The sequence below is a fragment of the Oncorhynchus masou genome, chromosome 31, assembly GCF_036934945.1.
Source record: "Oncorhynchus masou masou isolate Uvic2021 chromosome 31, UVic_Omas_1.1, whole genome shotgun sequence".
NCBI lineage: Eukaryota > Metazoa > Chordata > Actinopteri > Salmoniformes > Salmonidae > Oncorhynchus > Oncorhynchus masou.
This window is the reverse complement of record NC_088242.1, coordinates 100156737-100177767: the sequence shown is the minus strand read 5'-3', so window position 1 is coordinate 100177767 and position 21031 is coordinate 100156737. Positions and strand designations below refer to the sequence as shown.

Genomic DNA, 21031 nt, shown 5'->3' with positions numbered 1-21031 from the left:
AGTCTAGTCATGGTATCTATCTGGTGAGCTATAACCTACCAGTCTAGTCATGGTATCTATAACCTACCAGTCTAGTCATGGTATCTATAACCTACCAGTCTAGTCATGGTATCTATAACCTACCAGTCTAGTCATGGTATCTATCTGGTGAGCTATAACCTACCAGTCTAGTCATGGTATCTATCTGGTGAGCTGTAACCTACCAGTCTAGTCATGGTATCTATCTGATGAACTTTAACCTACCAGTCTAGTCATGGTATCTATAACCTACCAGTCTAGTCATGGTGTCTATCCGATGAACTTTAACCTACCAGTCTAGTCATGGTATCTATCTGGTGAGCTATAACCTACCAGTCTAGTCATGGTATCTATAACCTACCAGTCTAGTCATGGTATCTATAACCTACCAGTCTAGTCATGGTATCTATCTGGTGAGCTATAACCTACCAGTCTAGTCATGGTATCTATAACCTACCAGTCTAGTCATGGTATCTATCTGGTGAGCTATAACCTACCAGTTTAGTCATGGTATCTATAACCTACCAGTCTAGTCATGGTATCTATAACCTACCAGTCTAGTCATTGTATCTATAACCTACCAGTCTAGTCATGGTATCTATAACCTACCAGTCTAGTCATGGTATCTATAACCTACCAGTTTAGTCATGGTATCTATAACCTACCAGTCTAGTCATGGTATCTATAACCTACCATTCTAGTCATGGTATCTATCTGATGAACTATAACCTACCAGTCCAGTCATGGTATCTATCCGATGAACTTTAACCTACCAGTCTAGTCATGGTATCTATAACCTACCATTCTAGTCATGGTATCTATCTGATGAACAATAACCTACCAGTCTAGTCATGGTATCTATCCGATGAACTTTAACCTACCAGTCTAGTCATGGTATCTATAACCTACCAGTCTAGTCATGGTATCTATCTGGTGAACTATAACCTACCAGTCTAGTCATGGTATCTATAACCTACCAGTCTAGTCATGGTATCTATCTGGTGAACTATAACCTACCAGTCTAGTCATGGTATCTATAACCTACCAGTCTAGTCACGGTATCTATAACCTACCAGTCTAGTCACGGTATCTATAACCTACCAGTCTAGTCATGGTATCTATCTGGTGAACTATAACCTACCAGTCTAGTCATGGTATCTATAACCTACCAGTCTAGTCACGGTATCTATAACCTACCAGTCTAGTCACGGTATCTATAACCTACCAGTCTAGCCATGGTATCTATAACCTACCAGTGCCATGTCATTGAAGCATTATTGACATCCTCTGATGAATCTGTAATGTTATTCCTGCCCAGCCATAGCTATGCTGATAGAACCAGGTGAGACATGAATCAGGTGAGACATTAACCAGGTGACACATGAACCAGGTGACACATGAACCAGGTGACACATGACCTCGTCCCCAGGCTCAGAGCGAGATGGCAGGTGGATTTTTTAAATGTTTTAATTTATTTAACCTTTATTTAACCGGGAAGAGCTGATTGAGATTTGAAATCTCTTTTTCAAGAGTGTCCTGGTGAAGATAGGCAGCACCAAGTCATTACACAATTGCAGACAGACAACATCAACAACTACAAGTAATCTAGTTAAAAAAAACTGAATTCACAAGAGTATAACAAAATCATAAAACAGCTAATTAAAAACATTGACAGGTCACGGAATCTGCCTCAAAAACACCAATCGGGACAAGTTCATCCAGTTGAAAAGTATTTTGTAAGGCGTTCCAAGACGATGGTGCAGAGGACATAAAAGCCCTTTTACCAGATTCAGTTGGGACATTTGGAACAGTTAGCAGGATAAAGTCCAGCGAACGAAGAGACGACCCACCACATTCCTGAACAATAAAAATGCCCAAATAAAATGGTAGTAAACCCAAAATGACTTTATACTGTAAATGAAAGTATACCAGTGACTGAGCCTACGAGTGAAGGCCAGCCAACCCTGGTATATAAAGTCCAGTGGTGTGTAAGGGTTGTCAATCTCAATGCTCCATGGTAAAGTGTGTCAATTGATCTCAAACACTGAGCGGATGTCACGACTTCCGCCGAAGTCGGTCCCTCTCCTTGTTCGGGCGGCATTCGGCGGTCGACGCCACCGGTCTTCTAGCCATCGCCACTCCACCTTTCATTTTCCATTTGTTTTGTCTTGTTTTCCCGCACACCTGGTTCACATTCCCTCATCAGACTAAATGTATATTACCCTCTGTTTCCACCATGTCTGTGGGGAATTGTTCTTTGTGTAGGGTGTTACGCTACAGGCTGGCTTGCTCTAGGTTTGTTTCAAACCTAGGTTTGTTTGTTTAGTTTAATCCGGTTCATGTTACCGTGGTTGTGCTTTGTGCTGCCTCGCCTGTGCCTTTGGGCCAGGGTGTATATTAAAGTTCTCCTGGTATCACCCATCTCTGCTCTCCTGCGCCTGACTTCCCGGCAACCAGTCACTCACACCGTTACAGTGGAAGCGTTCATATATAAAATATCTCCATAGTTTAGTAAAAGGCATAAATGTAGCTGATACTTGCCTCCTTCTGGCTTTAAAAAAACAGGCCTTATTCCTAAAATGAAATCCCAATTTCAGCTTCATTTTTTTAGTAAGTTGTTGAATATGCAATTTAAAAGAGAGGCTGTCATCAATTAAAATTCCAAGATATTTATATGAGGTTACCGTCTCAATCTCATTGCCTTGACAGGTAGTAATAGGTGAAAGGTTCAGAGATCTATTTATTGCTTTAGAAAACACCATTAGTTTAGTTTTGTCAGCATTGAGGATAAGCTTCAATTGTTGAAAAGCAGTTTGCAAGTTCTGGAAAGCTTTTGTGAGAGACGAGGCACAACAGTAAATAACAGTATCATCAGCATGAAAGTGAAGTTCTGCATTCTGCACATTTTTGTCTAAATTATTTATATAAGTAGTGAATAAGAGGGGACCAAGTACAGAGCCTTGGGGCACACCATTAAAGACAGACATTTTAACAGACATGAGCCCATCAAATTGAGTGCACTGAGTTCTATCAGACAGATAGTTAGCAAACCATGCAACTGCATGCTCTAAAAGACCTACACTCAACAATCTCTGCCTTAGTATAGCATGATCAACTGTATCAAACGCCTTAGAGAGATCAATAAAAAGTGAGACATAGTGGTGTTTTTTGTCAAGGGCTTCAGTGATATCATTGTTAACCCTTCATTGCTGCTGTAATTGTGCTGTGCTTCTTCCTGAAACCCGATTGGTACATTGATAAAATAAAGTTAGTATATAAAAACTATTTTAGCTGTTCACTAACAATGGATTCAAGTATTTTCACCAGGGGTGACAGCTTTGAGATTAGCCTGTAATTATTTAAAAGAGTTGTATCTCCCCCTTTTTAAAAGTGGTAGGACAAATGCTGATTTCCAGATCTTTGGAAAATTCAAATTCTTTGAAATTTCATTGCATTTCAGGGTTAGATTGAACAGATATGTAAGTGGTTCAGCTATGAAATCAGCTACCAGATTTAAAAAGCAGGGATCAAGAAGATCAGGACCTGCTGGCTTTCTCTGATATAAGCATTTCAGGGCTTTATGTACCACCTGTACTGAGAATGGCAAAAAGTTAAACGTTTGACCAGCTCTCACTGGTTCATCCACACAGGGTTGTTTAGAAACAGAGGACACTGAATCAAACAGCCTACCAGATGATACAAAGTGCTCATTGAAACAATTCAACATTTCAGTTTTGTCATATACAGCAACAGAGTCCTTCAATACACATGACAGTAATACTTAATAGCCTTCCAAAACTGTCGAGGGTCATTCAGATTATCAGTGGTAACAGACATAAAATATTCAGACTTGGCCTTCCTGAGAAGAGAAGAACACTTGTTTTGTAACTGCCTAAAAACCAGGCAATCAGCATCAGAACATGATGTCCTTGCCTTAGCCGAGGCTAACCTGTGGAATGGGGCATGTTTGTTTACTATTTGGGGGGGGGGGGAAATCCTCATGAAAATAATTTCCAGGCAGTTTCCACATCAGGAATAAGCTCAATCTGCTCCAGTCAAAATTTAACAAATCATGAAAGCCTGCTCATTACAACTTTTAACATTTCTCTTATGAATAAAAGCGTGGGTTTGTCTTAGGAACCTTAGTATTTATAACGGCAACAACAGCACAATGGTCACTTAAATCTTTTTTTTTTTTTTCAAACACCAATCTCAGAATATTTATGTGGAACATTTGTCAATATCAAATCAATCAGGGTAGTTTTCTCTGGACGTTTGAGATTTGAGATGAGATGAGCTGAGGCATAACCTGCCACAGCCTGCTCACCTCCAAACCAGAATGGCAAGAAAGTAATCCTACCACCACAGTAAGCCAATGTTGAGTAATGCCTTTTAAGTGCATTTGGCCTATTCGTGGGTTCTCTCGTTCACCAATATCAGCATATGTCTAAAAGTAAACTGACTGTCTTTCAGCTCGTTTGTCCTCAATATAACTGCAACAGCCTGTCACAGTGCCAGTATAAAGGCCATGTAAATTGTGTGACGTTTTAAGCGTGTTTGTCTGTGTATTTAAGCTGTTTGTCCCTACAGTGTATGTCGGTGGTACTCATCGCGCGGCCCGCGAGTCCTTAATTTGCGGCTCGCAGTGATACAAAAAAACAATGATACAATTTCAATTCAACGCTTTAAAATAGCTTCAAAATAAAATTGCCACACTGTTCATACCTGACAGACAGTTTGTTAATTTCCCAACACTCAGGGCAGTCACCACATCCAAACCAGACGCACTGCAACATTTCAGCTAGGATGCATTTGTGCGTGTGATGGAAGAGTTGAAGTTGGAGTTTGAGTCAAGATTCAAGGATATCATGTAGTTTTCAACTTCATTGAAAACATCTTTTCATGTGCCAGTGTTATCTCTGACCCCTAGTCATCACAGCCCTCCGTCCTGACCGTGCTGGAATAGAGAGTGAGATAGTGGAGCTGCAGGCACATGACACATTGCCAGGTGAACTAAGATCAGGTGTTACCCGTTTCTGGAGCAGTGTGCGCAAAAAGTGACATCATCACGTGAAGAAACATTTTTTATGTTTTTTTATTTAACCAGTTGAGTCAATTAAAGAACAAATTCTTGTTTAAAACGATTGTCTACCCCAACCAAACCTTCCCCTAAGCCGGATGACGCTGGGCCAACTCACGATCAAGGCTGGTTGTGATACAGCACGGGATTGAACCAGGGTCTGTAGTGATACCTCTAGCACTGCAACGCCTTAGACCACTGTGCCACTCAGGAGCACAACAATGAACATTGTGAAACAAAAACATAGAAACAGACGAACCAATGCACACCTGGATAGCAACAAACAGACTATACATTTAGAATGAATTATATTTCGCTCATCATGAGGTAACCCTTAAAATGGGTGTTATACATGTGATGTTGCCTGATTTGATGTGTGTACGTATATATTTGTGATGTGCTGTACATCAAATCAATTGCACGTGCTCTGTTGCTATAAATGAAGGCTCTGTGAGGCCCACTGAATGATTGTCTCAACCCAAAGTGGCCCCCACTTGCAAAAAAAAGAAGTGAGTAACACTGGTCCATATACACGAGGCATATGCAGTATAGCAAAAAGAGAAAGAGCCCATCTCGCTAGTAACATAAGCATTTCACTGCACCTGCTATAACACTTGCAAATCTGTGTTACGCGACCAATAAAATTTGATTTGATCTACATAACAGAGATGATGATCCTATATTCTGGACTCGTAAAACGTTGAAATCGTCACAGAAAGAGAAGGCATGAAATTGACTCCCATAGCCAGGAGTGTTTTCTGTCATGCTATTGTTCTGTCATACAGCCCTCAGAGTAAGACAGTATTGTTGACAAATCTCCCCCGTGTTTTCCAGGTCCTTTATTTAAGTGGTATACCGGTATGTGTCATGGGTCGGTGATGTGTCATGGGTCGGTATGTGTCATGGGTCGTTATGTGTCATGGGCCGGTGATGTGGAAAAGGGAAACTAGGTGAGGGAAGTAGTCGCTATTCTCGTACCTCTTTCACAACTATAGGAGTATAGAAATAGAATGAATAGAACAGGCTTGGAAGCTCTAACCCTGGTAATATGACCGGTAACCTCATGGGTACACTCTCAGATTATTCTTCGATGATTGCCCCCATGGAGAAGTAACCACTAGTACCTGTTTCAGAACAATAGGGCTGTGTCTCAATACATCCAAATTTTACCCTCCTTAGGGCCCGATTCCCATTTAGATATTGATACCTTTCCTGGACAAGCCTTTCCTAGACACGCCTTTCCTAGACACGCCTTTCCTAGACAAGCCTTTCCTAAACAAGCCTTTCGTAGACACGCCTTTCCTAGACACGCCTTTCCTAGACACGCCTTTCCTAGACACGCCTTTCCTAGACACGCCTTTCCTAGACACACCTTTCCTAGACACGCCTTTCCTAGACAAGCCTTTCATAAACAAGCCTTTCGTAGACACGCCTTTCCTAGACAAGCCTTTCCTAGACACGCCTTTCCTAGACACGCCTTTCCTAGACAAGCCTTTCGTAGACACGCCTTTCCTAGACACGCCTTTCCTAGACACGCCTTTCCTAGACACGCCTTTCCTAGACACGCCTTTCCTAGACACACCTTTCCTAGACACGCCTTTCCTAGACAAGCCTTTCATAAACAAGCCTTTCGTAGACACGCCTTTCCTAGACAAGCCTTTCCTACAAACACCTTTCCTAGACACACCTTTCCTACAAACACCTTTCCTAGACACGCCTTTCCTAGACACGCCTTTCCTAGACACGCCTTTCCTAGACACGCCTTTCCTAGACACGCCTTTCCTAGACAAGCCTTTCGTAGACACGCCTTTCCTAGACACGCCTTTCCTAGACACGCCTTTCCTAGACACGCCTTTCCTAGACACGCCTTTCCTAGACACACCTTTCCTAGACACGCCTTTCCTAGACAAGCCTTTCATAGACACGCCTTTCCTAGACACGCCTTTCCTAGACAAGCCTTTCCTAGACACGCCTTTCCTAGACACGCCTTTCCTAGACACGCCTTTCCTAGACACGCCTTTCCTAGACACGCCTTTCCTAGACACACCTTTCCTAGACACGCCTTTCCTAGACAAGCCTTTCATAAACAAGCCTTTCGTAGACACGCCTTTCCTAGACAAGCCTTTCCTACAAACACCTTTCCTAGACACACCTTTCCTACAAACACCTTTCCTAGACACGCCTTTCCTAGACACGCCTTTCCTAGACACGCCTTTCCTAGACACTCCTTTCCTAGACACGCCTTTCCTAGACAAGCCTTTCGTAGACACGCCTTTCCTAGACACGCCTTTCCTAGACACGCCTTTCCTAGACACGCCTTTCCTAGACACGCCTTTCCTAGACACGCCTTTCCTAGACACGCCTTTCCTAGACAAGCCTTTCATAAACAAGCCTTTCGTAGACACGCCTTTCCTAGACAAGCCTTTCCTACAAACACCTTTCCTAGACACACCTTTCCTACAAACACCTTTCCTAGACACGCCTTTCCTAGACACGCCTTTCCTAGACACGCCTTTCGTACAAACACCTTTCCTACAAACACCTTTCCTAGACACGCCTGTCCTAGACAAGCCTTTCCTACAAACACCTTTCCTAGACAAGCCTTTCCTAGACAAGCCTTTCGTACAAACACCTTTCCTACAAACACCTTTCCTAGACACGCCTGTCCTAGACAAGCCTTTCCTACAAACACCTTTCCTAGACAAGCCTTTCCTAGACACGCCTTTCCTAGACACGCCATTCGTACAAACACCTTTCCTACAAACACCTTTCCTAGACACGCCTGTCCTAGACAAGCCTTTCCTACAAACACCTTTCCTAGACACGCCTTTCCTAGACAAGCCTTTCCTACAAACACCTTTCCTAGACACGCCTTTCCTAGACAAGCCTTTCCTAGACAAGCCTTTCCTACAAACACCTTTACTAGACAAGCCTTTCCTACACACACCTTTCCTAGACACACCTTTCCTAGACACGCCTTTCCTAGAAAACGCCTTTCCTACAAACACCTTTCCTAGACACGCCTTTCCTAGACACGCCTTTCCTAGACACACCTTTCCTAGACACGCCTTTCCTAGACAAGCCTTTCATAAACAAGCCTTTCGTAGACACGCCTTTCCTAGACAAGCCTTTCCTACAAACACCTTTCCTAGACACACCTTTCCTACAAACACCTTTCCTAGACACGCCTTTCCTAGACACGCCTTTCCTAGACACGCCTTTCCTAGACACGCCTTTCCTAGACACGCCTTTCCTAGACAAGCCTTTCGTAGACACGCCTTTCCTAGACACGCCTTTCCTAGACACGCCTTTCCTAGACACGCCTTTCCTAGACACGCCTTTCCTAGACACGCCTTTCCTAGACACGCCTTTCCTAGACAAGCCTTTCATACACAAGCCTTTCGTAGACACGCCTTTCCTAGACAAGCCTTTCCTACAAACACCTTTCCTAGACACACCTTTCCTACAAACACCTTTCCTAGACACGCCTTTCCTAGACACGCCTTTCCTAGACACGCCTTTCGTACAAACACTTTCCTACAAACACCTTTCCTAGACACGCCTGTCCTAGACAAGCCTTTCCTACAAACACCTTTCCTAGACAAGCCTTTCCTAGACAAGCCTTTCGTACAAACACCTTTCCTACAAACACCTTTCCTAGACACGCCTGTCCTAGACAAGCCTTTCCTACAAACACCTTTCCTAGACAAGCCTTTCCTAGACACGCCTTTCCTAGACACGCCTTTCGTACAAACACCTTTCCTACAAACACCTTTCCTAGACACGCCTGTCCTAGACACGCCTTTCCTACAAACACCTTTCCTAGACACGCCTTTCCTAGACAAGCCTTTCCTACAAACACCTTTCCTAGACACGCCTTTCCTAGACAAGCCTTTCCTAGACAAGCCTTTCCTACAAACACCTTTACTAGACAAGCCTTTCCTACACACACCTTTCCTAGACACACCTTTCCTAGACACGCCTTTCCTAGAAAACGCCTTTCCTACAAACACCTTTCCTAGACACGCCTTTCCTAGACACGCCTTTCCTACACACACCTTTCCTAGACACGCCTTTCCTAGACACGCCTTTCCTACACACACATTTCCTAGACAAGCCGTGTGTGTCTACAGACACGCCTCCACTACACCTCCATTAATAGGGTGTATCTGTAGACACGCCTCCAATACACCTCCATTAATATGGTGTATCTGTAGACACGTCTCCACTACACCTCCACTAATATGGTGTATCTGTAGACACGCCTCGACTACACCTCCATTAATATGGTGTTTCTGTAGACACGCCTCCAACACGCCTCCATTAATATGGTGTATCTGTAGACACGCCTCCATTAATATGGTGTTTCTGTAGACACGCCTCCACTACACCTCCATTAATATGGTGTATCGGTTGACATGCCTCCATTAATATGGTGTTTCTGTAGACACGCCTCCATTAATATGGTGTATCTGTAGACATGCCCCCATTAATATGGTGTATCTGTAGACACGCCTCCATTAATATGGTATATCTGTAGACATGCCTCCATTAATATGGTGTTTCTGTAGACACGCCTCCACTACACCTCCATTAATATGGTGAATCTGTAGACACGCCTCCATTAATATGGTGTATCTGTAGACATGCCTCCATTAAAATGGTGTTTCTGTAGACACGCCTCCATTAATATGGTGTATCTGTAGACATGCCTCCATTAATATGGTGTTTCTGTAGACACGCCTCCACTACACCTCCATTAATATGGTGTATCTGTAGACACGCCTGCACTACACCTCCATTAATATGGTGTATCTGTAGACATGCCTCCATTAATATGGTGTTTCTGTAGACACGCCTCCACCACACCTCCATTAATATGGTGTATCTGTAGACACGCCTCCATTAATATGGTGTATCTGTAGACATGCCTCCATTAATATGGTGTTTCTGTAGACTCGCCTCCATTAATATGGTGTATCTGTAGACATGCCTCCATTAATATGGTGTTTCTGTAGACACGCCTCCACTACACCTCCATTAATATGGTGAATCTGTAGACACGCCTCCACTACACCTCCATTAATATGGTGTATCTCTAGACATGCCTCCATTAATATGGTGTTTCTGTAGACACGCCTCCACCACAACTCCATTAATATGGTGTATCTGTAGACACGCCTCCATTAATATGGTGTATCTGTAGACACGCCTCCAACACGCCTCCATTAATATGGTGTATCTGTAGACACGCCTCCATTAATATGGTGTTTCTGTAGACACGCCTCCACTACACCTCCATTAATATGGTGTATCTGTAGACACGCCTCCACTACACCTCCATTAATATGGTGTATCTGTAGACACGCCTCCACTACACCTCCATTAATATGGTGTATCTGTAGACACGCCTCCAACACGCCTCCATTAATATGGTGTATCTGTAGACATGCCTCCATTAATATGGTGTATCTGTAGACACGCCTCCACTACACCTCCATTAATATGGTGTATCTGTAGACACGCCTCCACTACACCTCCATTAATATGGTGTATCTGTAGACACGCCTCCACTACACCTCCATTAATATGGTGTATCTGTAGACACGCCTCCACTACACCTCCATTAATATGGTGTATCTGTAGACACGCCTCCAACACGCCTCCATTAATATGGTGTATCTGTAGACATGCCTCCATTAATATGGTGTATCTGTAGACACGCCTCCACTACACCTCCATTAATATGGTGTATCTGTAGACCTGCCTCCATTAATATGGTGTTTCTGTAGACACGCCTCCACCACACCTCCATTAATATGGTGTATCTGTAGACACGCCTCCATTAATATGGTGTATCTGTAGACAGGCCTCCACTACACCTCCATTAATATGGTGTATCTGTAGACACGCCTCCACTACACCTCCATTAATATGGTGTATCTGTAGACACGCCTCCACTACACCTCCATTAATATGGTGTATCTGTAGACATGCCTCCACTACACCTCCATTAATATGGTGTATCTGTAGACACGCCTCCACTACACCTCCATTAATATGGTGTTTCTGTAAACACGCCTCCATTAATATGGTGTATCTGTAGACACGCCTCCATTAATATGGTGTATCTGTAGACATGCCTCCATTAATATGGTGTATCTGTAGACATGCCTCCACTACACCTCCATTAATATGGTGTATCTGTAGACACGCCTCCACCTCACCTGCATTAATATGGTGTATCTGTAGACACGCCTCCACCTCACCTCCATTAATATGGTGTATCTGTAGACACGCCTCCATTAATATGGTGGATCTGTAGACATGCCTCCATTAATATGGTGTTTCTGTAGACACGCCTCCACTACACCTCCATTAATATGGTGTATCTGTAGACACGCCTCCACCTCACCTCCATTAATATGGTGTATCTGTAGACACGCCTCCACCTCACCTCCATTAATATGGTGTATCTGTAGACACGCCTCCATTAATATGGTGTATCTGTAGACATGCCTCCATTAATATGGTGTATCTGTAGACACGCCTCCACTACACCTTCATTAATATGGTGTATCTGTAGACACGCCTCCACCTCACCTCCATTAATATGGTGTTTCTGTAGACACGCCTCCATTAATATGGTGTATCTGTAGACACGCCTCCATTAATATGGTGTTTCTGTAGACACGCCTCCATTAATATGGTGTATCTGTAGACATGCCTCCATTAATATGGGGTATCTGTAGACACGCCTCCATTAATATGGTGAATCTGTAGACACGCCTCCACTACACCTCCATTAATATGGTGTATCTGTAGACATGCCTCCATTAATATGGTGTATCTGTAGACACGCCTCCATTAATATGGTGTATCTGTAGACACGCCTCCATTAATATGGTGTATCTGTAGACACGCCTCCACTACACCTCCATTAATATGGTGTATCTGTAGACACGCCTCCAATACACCTCCATTAATATGGTGTATCTGTAGACACGCCTCCACTACACCTCCATTAATATGGTGTATCTGTAGACACGCCTCCATTAATATGGTGTATGTATAGACACGCCTCCACTACACCTCCATTAATATGGTGTATCTGTAGACACGCCTCCACTACACCTCCATTAATATGGTGTATCTGTAGACACGCCTCCATTAATATGGTGTTTCTGTAGACACTCCTCCACCACACCTCCATTAATATGGTGTATCTGTAGACACGCCTCCATTAATATGGTGTATCTGTAGACACGCCTCCACTACACCTCCATTAATATGGTGAATCTGTAGACACGCCTCCACTACACCTCCATTAATATGATGAATCTGTAGACACGCCTCCACTACACCTCCATTAATATGGTGTATCTGTAGACACGCCTCCACTACACCTCCATTAATATGGTGTATGTATAGACACGCCTCCACCACACCTCCATTAATATGGTGTATCTGTAGACACGCCTCCACCACACCTCCATTAATATGGTGTATGTATAGACACCTCTCCACTACACCTCCATTAATATGGTGTATGTATAGACATGCCTCCACTACACCTCCATTAATATGGTGTATGTATAGACACGCCTCCATTAATATTTTGTATCTGTAGACACACCTCCACCACACCTCCATTAATATGGTGTCTGTATAGACACGCCTCCACCACACCTCCATTAATATGGTGTCTGTATGGACACGCCTCCACCACACCCCCATTAATATGGTGTATGTATGGACACGCCTCCACCACACCCCCATTAATATGGTGTCTGTATAGACACGCCTCCACCACACCTCCATTAATATGGTGTCTGTATGGACACGCCTCCACCACACCCCCATTAATATGGTGTATGTATGGACACGCCTCCACCACACCTCCATTAATATGGTGTCTGTATAGACACGCCTCCACCACACCTCCATTAATATGGTATATGTATAGACACGCCTCCACCACACCTCCATTAATATGGTGTATGTATGGACACTCCTCCACCACACCTCCATTAATATGGTATATGTATAGACACGCCTCCACCACACCTCCATTAATATGGTATATGTATAGACACGCCTCCACCACACCTCCATTAATATAGTGTATGTATGGACACGCCTCCACCACACCTCCATTAATATGGTATATGTATAGACACGCCTCCACCACACCTCCATTAATATGGTATATGTATGGACACGCCTCCACCACACCTCCATTAATATGGTATATGTATGGACACGCCTCCACCACACCTCCATTAATATGGTATATGTATAGACACGCCTCCACCACACCTCCATTAATATGGTATATGTATAGACACGCCTCCACCACACCTCCATTAATATAGTGTATGTATGGACACGCCTCCACCACACCTCCATTAATATGGTATATGTATAGACACGCCTCCACCACACCTCCATTAATATGGTATATGTATAGACACGCCTCCACCACACCTCCATTAATATGGTATATGTATGGACACGCCTCCACCACACCTCCATTAATATGGTATATGTATAGACACGCCTCCACCACACCTCCATTAATATGGTATATGTATGGACACGCCTCCACCACACCTCCATTAATATGGTGTATGTATGGACACGCCTCCACCACACCTCCATTAATATGGTGAGAAAAGAGAATAAAAAGCGAATTCCACTCCATATACTCGCCCTTAACCCGGGTCGGGAATCGGCCCCTTAGTGCGCTACTGAAGACCATGGCCCATAGGGCTACAGTCAAAAGTAGTGCACTATATTGGGTTACAGGGGGCCACTTTGAACACAAACTAGGAGTTGCCTAATTAAACAATGAGGCCAGAGGAGGTGTGGCAAATGGCCGATATACCACGGCTAAGGGATGTTTTAAGCACGACGCAACGTGGAGTGCCTGGACACAGCCCTTCGCCATGGTATATTGGCCATATACCACAAACCCCAAAGGTGCCTTATTGCTATTATAAACCGGTTACCAACGTAATTAGAGCAGTAAAAAAATTAAATGTTTTGTCATACCAGTGGTATACGGTCTGATATACCACGGCTGTCAGCCAATCAGCATTCAGAGCTTGAACCACCCAGTTTATAATTGCGAATGCTCTCCCTCTATTGTACTCCCAGCTGAGTTGACGCTGTTGCAGTTGCACCATATTTACATTGTGAACATACCTACCGACCATCTGTTCATGGAGAGTTTCTGATAGAGCGGGGGGTGGATATATAAATGAGTTAATTGTGGTAAGGTTATATGTCCTTCACTGAGTGACTGTAACATTCAAAACAAAACACACAATTTGTGCAAGTACTGGAGAGCAAATGTTGTGTGTTTTTATGAAGGGATTGAAAGGAAAGGCTCTGGGATGGCCCGGGGATGCATGTTGTGTAGGAAACTATGCAGATAACTGTGTGCTCAGACCATCTGAGTAAAACCACACGGTGAAAATGAACCCATTGTCAACTGAAAGACCACTGACGGACCACTGTGTGAAGGTCAAATTACTTCTGAACCCCATGAACACAGAACAACACACAAACGTTCATATTTTCAAATTGATTTTTATTTATTAAAGATAATATATTTTTAAAAAAATTGACGTGAATGCAAAAGCTGATAATAAATTAAACGCTCTGTTTGCAGACACTGGGGAAGGAGGAGGGTGGAGGGGGTTCATCCTCAGGAGGCCATCTGTTAAGAGGCGGGGGGGGCAGCAGGAGGGAGTGGTTGGAGGGGGTACCCTGGCTTCCACTGGGACGTCTGTCCTCGAGACAGCTGAACCAAATCCCACCAGCTGTGGGGAATTAAGGCTAAAATAACCAATGGGGAAGAAGACAGGACCACTGGGGGGCGGTTTCGCTGCTTCTCAACAATAAAGGCTATCTTGTCAGAGTCAATACACACATGGTCGCGTACTGGCTTCTCCAAACGTACGTCCTAAACGCCACCCTATTCCCTATATAGTGCATTATTTTTAACCAGAGCCTGTAGGGACTAGGGTGCCATATTGGATACAGACCAACTGTCTCCGAGCTTTAACAGTGTTGCCCGTTGACTGTGGGTGTCAACTGGTAATCTACACGTCATTGTTCAAAAGATGCAGATTATTATATCAGAGAGGAACTGTAAACACTCCATTGTTTATACAGTACACGTACATCACTGCGTCTAGCGCGTGAGAGACCTAAAAAGTGTCAGCAGTTGGAAGCCTGCGCCAGGATTTCATCTCCCTGTTGGGGAAACACAAAATACATAACATTAGTGCGCATATAGCCATGATCACAAGTGAAGCTCAAATTAAAATATTCAAAATGTCATATGTTTCACTTTTGCTTTCATCATAAATGTAATTACACAAAGGTTAATCTGGCTGGAACAGAAGATAAGCATAGAAACCACTCAACCTAAATTATAGGAAAAATTCCTTCTTAATCACATTTAGGATATCTCAACATGTTTTGATCACAGAGGGGAGTTAGTAGGATTTATGTGTGGATGTTGAAATGTTTTGTACTACAGTACGCAACATCAGCAGGCCTTCCTTATACAGATGTAGGATTTTAATTTGAGCCAGTTTGCTACTGCAGGAAAATAATCCTGCAGCAATAGGAAACGTGAATAATAATTAATGGATATTTTTTTTTTAGGAGTTGATACATTTTTTTTTGTTAGAGCAAATCAAGTCTGACATTCTAAAGTAAAAATTACAAACTTTAGAAGCCTTTTTAAAGTTTGAACAGACGAAAAGTTTGCATTTCCTGCAGTGCAGGAAAATTATCAGCAAGAAAAGGACGATCAAATTAAGATCCTACATCTGTAGACCAAAGCTCCTGGTCGAAAGGAGTGCACCGCATAAGGAATAGGGTGCCATTTGGACCTGACAATGAAGCAGATGATCCAACACAAGGTGTTGATTACTTACACGTTGCCACAACCAGGCACAAGACTCTCTTGATGCTGTGGTTTTGTCAGACTGAATTTCCTGAGGAAGGCCGGAAATTTCAGCATTTTTCTAGAGCGCTTCGACGTAGGGCTGAGAGGATGAAGGGGGGGGGGAGAGAGAGAGAGAGAGAGAGAGAGAGAGAGAGAGAGAGAGAGAGAGAGAGAGAGAGAGAGAGAGAGAGAGAGAGAGAGAGAGACAGAGAGACAGAGAGAGAGAGAGACAGAGAGAGACAGAGAGAGACAGAGAGAGAGAGAGAGAGAGAGAGAGAGAGATTTGGTGAGTAACAGGAACAGACCGAAGACAGTGTAGGAAGTGCAGTCACGTTAGGTATTTGCCGTTAGGACATTGTTTGTGGTTAAAGGGGTATTATTGTTATGTAGTATTATTGTGTCATCACGATACTGTTTGCAGCCTGGATACTAGTCACCATCTATGGGCAAACAAGCACATGTGTTTCTAAATATCCAGACTCCTCTATTATCGCACTGAGGATAGGGGCATGCCGGTCCGGAGGGCAAGACAGAGGATTTTCAAGATTTAAGTGAACAGAGGCGTGTGTGTGTGTGTGTGTGTGTGTGTGTGTGTGTGTGTGTGTGTGTGTGTGTGTGTGTGTGTGTGTGTGTGTGTGTGTGTGTGTGTGTGTGTGTGTGTGTGTGTGTGTGTGTGTGTGTGTGTGTGTGTGTGTGAGAGAGAGAATGTGTGTGTTTGTGCGTTTATGTTTTTACGGATAATACTAATCTATAGTTCTCTAGTTTACTACAGAATTATATAGTAAACTGTAGTATTCTATAGTAAGTAATGTTGTATTCTATAGTAAGTACTGTAGTATTCTATAATAAACTATAACATACTATAGTAAGTACTGCAGTATTCTACATTAAACCGTAGTATTCTATAATATGTACTGTTGTATTCTATAGTAATCTGTAGTATTCTATAGTAAACTGCAGTATTCTATAGTAAACTGTAGTATTCTATAGTAAGTACTGGAGTATTCTATAGTATACTGTAGTATTCTATAGTAAGTACTGTAGTATTCTATAGTAAGTACTGTAGTATTCTATAGTAAACTGTAGTATTTTATAGTAAACTATAGTAGTCTATAGTAAGTACTGTTGTATTCTATAGTAAGTACTGTAGTATTCTATAGTAAGTACTGTAGTATTCTATTGCAAACTGTAGTATTCTATAGTAAACTGTAGTATCTTATAGTAAACTATAGTATTCTATAGTAAGTACTGTTGTATTCTATAGTAAACTGGAGTATTCTATTGTTTAACTATAGTATTCTATAGTAAGTACTGTAGTGTTCTATAGTAAGTACTGTAGTTTTCTATAGTAAACTATAGTATTCTATCGTAAGTACTGTTGTATTCTATAGTAAACTGTAGTATTCTACATTAAACTGTAGCATTCTATAGTAAGTACTGTAGTATTCTGTAGTGACTACTGTAGTACTCTATAGTAAGTACTGTAGTATTCTATAGTAAACTATAGTATTCTATAGTAAGTACTGTAGTATTCTATAGTAAGTACTGTAGTATTCTTATAAAATTGTTGTATTTGTTCATGTGGGTCAAGTGAAGAAGGCTCACCATTCTGCCTGTGAGGAGGCCTGTGTCTGTCTGTCAGCCTCCACTCTCTCCTCCTCCTCTTCTCCCTTCCCCTCCTCTTCCTCCTCTTCTTCCTTCACCTCCTCCTCCTCTTCTTTGCTCTCAGGTATGTATTCCCAGAGGCGTGAGTTGACCCACAGCGCCTCCTGAAGGCTGAGGCCGCGCCCTACACAGGTGGTCTGGCGGCACAGCGGGCAGCACACGGTGACCATGTCACTCTTGGGCTGGGACATGGTCTCTAAGCAGGTGGCACAGAAGGTGTGTCTACAGTGGAGCACCCGGGGGATCCGATCCTGACGGGAGTATGGCTGATAACACACCCCACACTCCCTGTCCTCACACAGAACCATGGCCGGGCCGGACAGCGATAGCTGCACCTGGACTGGAAGAGCCTGGGTGGAGTAGCAAGACTGGAGTACTGGGGTTGGCGGGCCTACCTGGCTAGAGGAATGGAGGCCGCGAAGGCTTATCTGGAGGTGGTTAGGCGGTAGGCCTGGCAAGGATACCTGGACCTGAGAAAGCCTGGTCTGGAGGGGCCTGGGTATAGGCTGCAGAGACTGGAGCACTGGGTAGCAGGGCTGGACCAAGAGATATTGGAAATCTAACTAGATACTGGACACCTAATGAGATAAGGGACACCTAACTAGATACTGGACACCTAAGTAGATAAGGGACACCTAACTAGATACTGGACACCTAAGTAGATAAGGGACACCTAACTAGATACTGGACACCTAAGTAGATAAGGGACACCTAACTAGATACTGGACACCTAATGAGATAAGGGACACCTAACTAGATACTGGACACCTAATGAGATAAGGGACACCTAACTAGATACTGGACACCTAAGTAGATAAGGGACACCTAACTAGATACTGGACACCTAAGTAGATAAGGGACACCTAACTAGATACTGGACACCTAAGTAGATAAGGGACACCTAACTAGATACTGGACACCTAAGTAGATAAGGGACACCTAACTAGATACTGGACACCTAATGAGATAAGGGACACCTAACTAGATACTGGACACCTAAGTAGATAAGGGACACCTAACTAGATACTGGACACCTAAGTAGATAAGGGACACCTAACTAGATACTGGACACCTAAGTAGATAAGGGACACCTAACTAGGCCGGCACTAAACCAGGTGGGGAGAAGACACAGATTACCTGGCTGGATGAGTCTGTCTGTCTGTCTGTCTGTCTGTCTGTCTGTCTGTCTGTCTGTCAGTCTGTCTGTCTGTCTGTCTGTCTGTCTGTCTGTCTGTCTGTGTGAGAGGAAGTCTCTGGGGAGATGGAGGTACTGCTGGGCCGGCAGAAGTCGGGCTAATGATTACTGTGTCCAGGTTTGTTTATTTTGTTATACAGTTCTGTCAGTTCTTCTCTGGTCCTCTCTCTGTGGTTAAAAAAAAAAGTCAAATCAAATCAAATCAAAAATCAAATCAAATGTATTTCTATAGCCTTTCGTACATCAGCTGATATCACAAAGTGCTGTACAGAAACCAGCCTAAAACCCCAAACAGCAAGCAATGCAGGTGTTGAAGCTGTATCAGTCATTATATCCTTTTCATTCAGAGATATACAAAATGAGTGACATAAATTAAAAGGCTGTATGTCCATAAACAGTTACAACAAGTTTTAGGTTAACTGGTCTGAGAGGTTGTCACTCTCACATAAAACGTTAGTTAAATTTAAAGTTCTCGCTAATAAGTTTTCAAGGTTTAATCTTTAAATCTTCAATTAGCTAATTAATTGTTACAAAAAAAATATATCATGACCATTTCTGTTCAAAATGAACATTACACTAAAATTAAACTTCTAAATCAATCAAAAAAAAGGTTACTTTTAAAATAAAATGTACTTACACTTAAATATGAAGGAATATTCCAAAAGGTTAAAGTGATGGTCCTGTAGTTGTTATATGATAGAGAGATAGAAACAGAAAGACAGACTCTACTGCCTGCCTCCTTTTCAGTGTGTCTGTGTGTTGAGGGGGCAGTTTTGGGTTGTCTCTTTTCTAAGGGCAGGCCCAACCGGCACAGCAGCTGTGGTAGCCAGGGGATGGCCTGCCTGCCTGCCTGCCTGTGTGAAGGTTTACTAGCAGCCCGGAGGGGAGGAGGGATGACTGGGCTCAAAGCTGTCTGACTGGCTGGGAGCTCACTCCCTTTGTTTAGGGTGCCTGACAGTGGGTGGTGGAGGGGGAGGGAATTATTTTTGAGTTCAATACTTACTGTTAAATTCTAATATTTTTTGTCGTTGTTGTTTTGTGTTTTTAATTGTTTATTAGTCTTGCTTTGGCAATGTCAACATATGTTTCCCATTCCAATAAAGCACATTTCAATTGAAAGAGAGAGATGATTTCACCATTATGGCCTATTTATTGCCTTACCTCCCTAATCTTACTACATTTGCACACACTGTATATCGATTTTTCTATTGTGTTATTGACTGTACGTTTGTTTATCCCGTGTGTAACCGTAAATCCAAAGACTTCTTTTCTCTATCTGCAGCAGAAATAGGGCTGATAAGTATTGTGTCCCAGCTTGGTTATTTTGTTTAGCTGTTCTTGTCTCTGTGGTTAAAAAGATTCGATACAGCTGTCTCAGTCATTATATCCTTGACATCGTTTGAGATAAACGGTATGAGTCTGATTTATATCGTATCGGAACTGAAAAGAAGGGCTCGTCCGGGATTTGAACCCGGGACCTCTCGCACCCAAAGCGAGAATCATACCCCTAGACCAACGAGCCACGATAAAAATTAAATGACATTATATAAGATATAGATTGGTAACTATACCTTCATTTTAAGACTGATTGGATACCACATATGGCACAGATTGGATACCACAAATGGCACTATTTAAATAACATCCGCAGATATCACGGGGAACGCATTCGTTAACGTCATTTGGATGGAACGTCAAAGTAAAAAAAAAAAAAGGGCTCGTCCGGGATTTGAACCCGGGACCTCTCGCACCCGAAGCGAGAATCATACCCCTAGACCAACGAGCCGCGTGCACTGAGAGGTGACATTTTGACGTTATAAATTACTACAATACAACAGCAAACCATAATTTTAAACCTGCAATTCCGAGTATATAAAGCATTTCTAAATGCGCCAGGTAATTAGCCAAACTTGTCATGTTGCATTGCTTGTTTCAGGATGGGACTAATGTGTTACCGAAACGTTTGCTGGCTAACTAACTAGTTTAGCTAACGTTATCGCATACGTTACCGTTAGCTTTACATGCCAGCATAGCTTCAACTCACAACTTGGCTTGCTATCTATCGAGCTACTGTAGCTAGCCACCTATCTAGCTACCTATCTAGCTA

The 21031-nt window shown here is 42.9% G+C and overlaps 1 protein-coding gene and 2 non-coding genes across 4 annotated transcripts; all 3 read right to left on the bottom strand.

Annotated features, from left to right (window-relative positions):
* Positions 1–14672: 14672 nt before the first annotated feature.
* On the bottom strand, positions 14673–19918 carry im:7152348 (uncharacterized protein LOC559250 homolog). 2 transcript variants are annotated; one of them, XM_064952667.1, is made up of 4 exons: positions 19562–19918; positions 17670–19092; positions 16054–16164; positions 14673–15361 (listed from the first exon to the last, which is right to left on the bottom strand). In XM_064952667.1, the coding sequence occupies exons 2-4, from the start codon at positions 18035–18037 to the stop codon at positions 15316–15318; spliced, it is 525 nt and encodes a 174-aa protein (XP_064808739.1). In that variant the 5' UTR covers positions 18038–19092; positions 19562–19918; the 3' UTR covers positions 14673–15315. The 2 variants fall into 2 exon arrangements, with proteins under 2 accessions (XP_064808739.1, XP_064808740.1); XM_064952668.1 differs by having other exon boundaries at positions 17670–18079; positions 19562–19857.
* A 456-nt stretch (positions 19919–20374) lies between these two features.
* Positions 20375–20446, bottom strand: trnap-ugg (transfer RNA proline (anticodon UGG)). Its single transcript has one exon. It is a non-coding gene; the product is annotated as a tRNA-Pro (tRNA).
* A 192-nt stretch (positions 20447–20638) lies between these two features.
* On the bottom strand, positions 20639–20710 carry trnap-cgg (transfer RNA proline (anticodon CGG)). Its single transcript has one exon. It is a non-coding gene; the product is annotated as a tRNA-Pro (tRNA).
* Between the last annotated feature and the right edge of the window lie 321 nt (positions 20711–21031).

Bases quoted from the DNA above. Each gene is read 5' to 3' on its own strand.
- im:7152348 (XM_064952667.1), bottom strand. From the start codon at position 18,037: ATGGTTCTGTGTGAGGACAGGGAGTGTGGGGTGTGTTATCAGCCATAC. The intron at 16,165-17,669 runs GTGAGCCTTCTT...TCATCCTCTCAG, and splicing joins GCCTCCTCACAGGCAGAATG to CCCTACGTCGAAGCGCTCTA. The intron at 15,362-16,053 runs GTAAGTAATCAA...TTTCCCCAACAG, and splicing joins GTGCCTGGTTGTGGCAACGT to GGAGATGAAATCCTGGCGCA.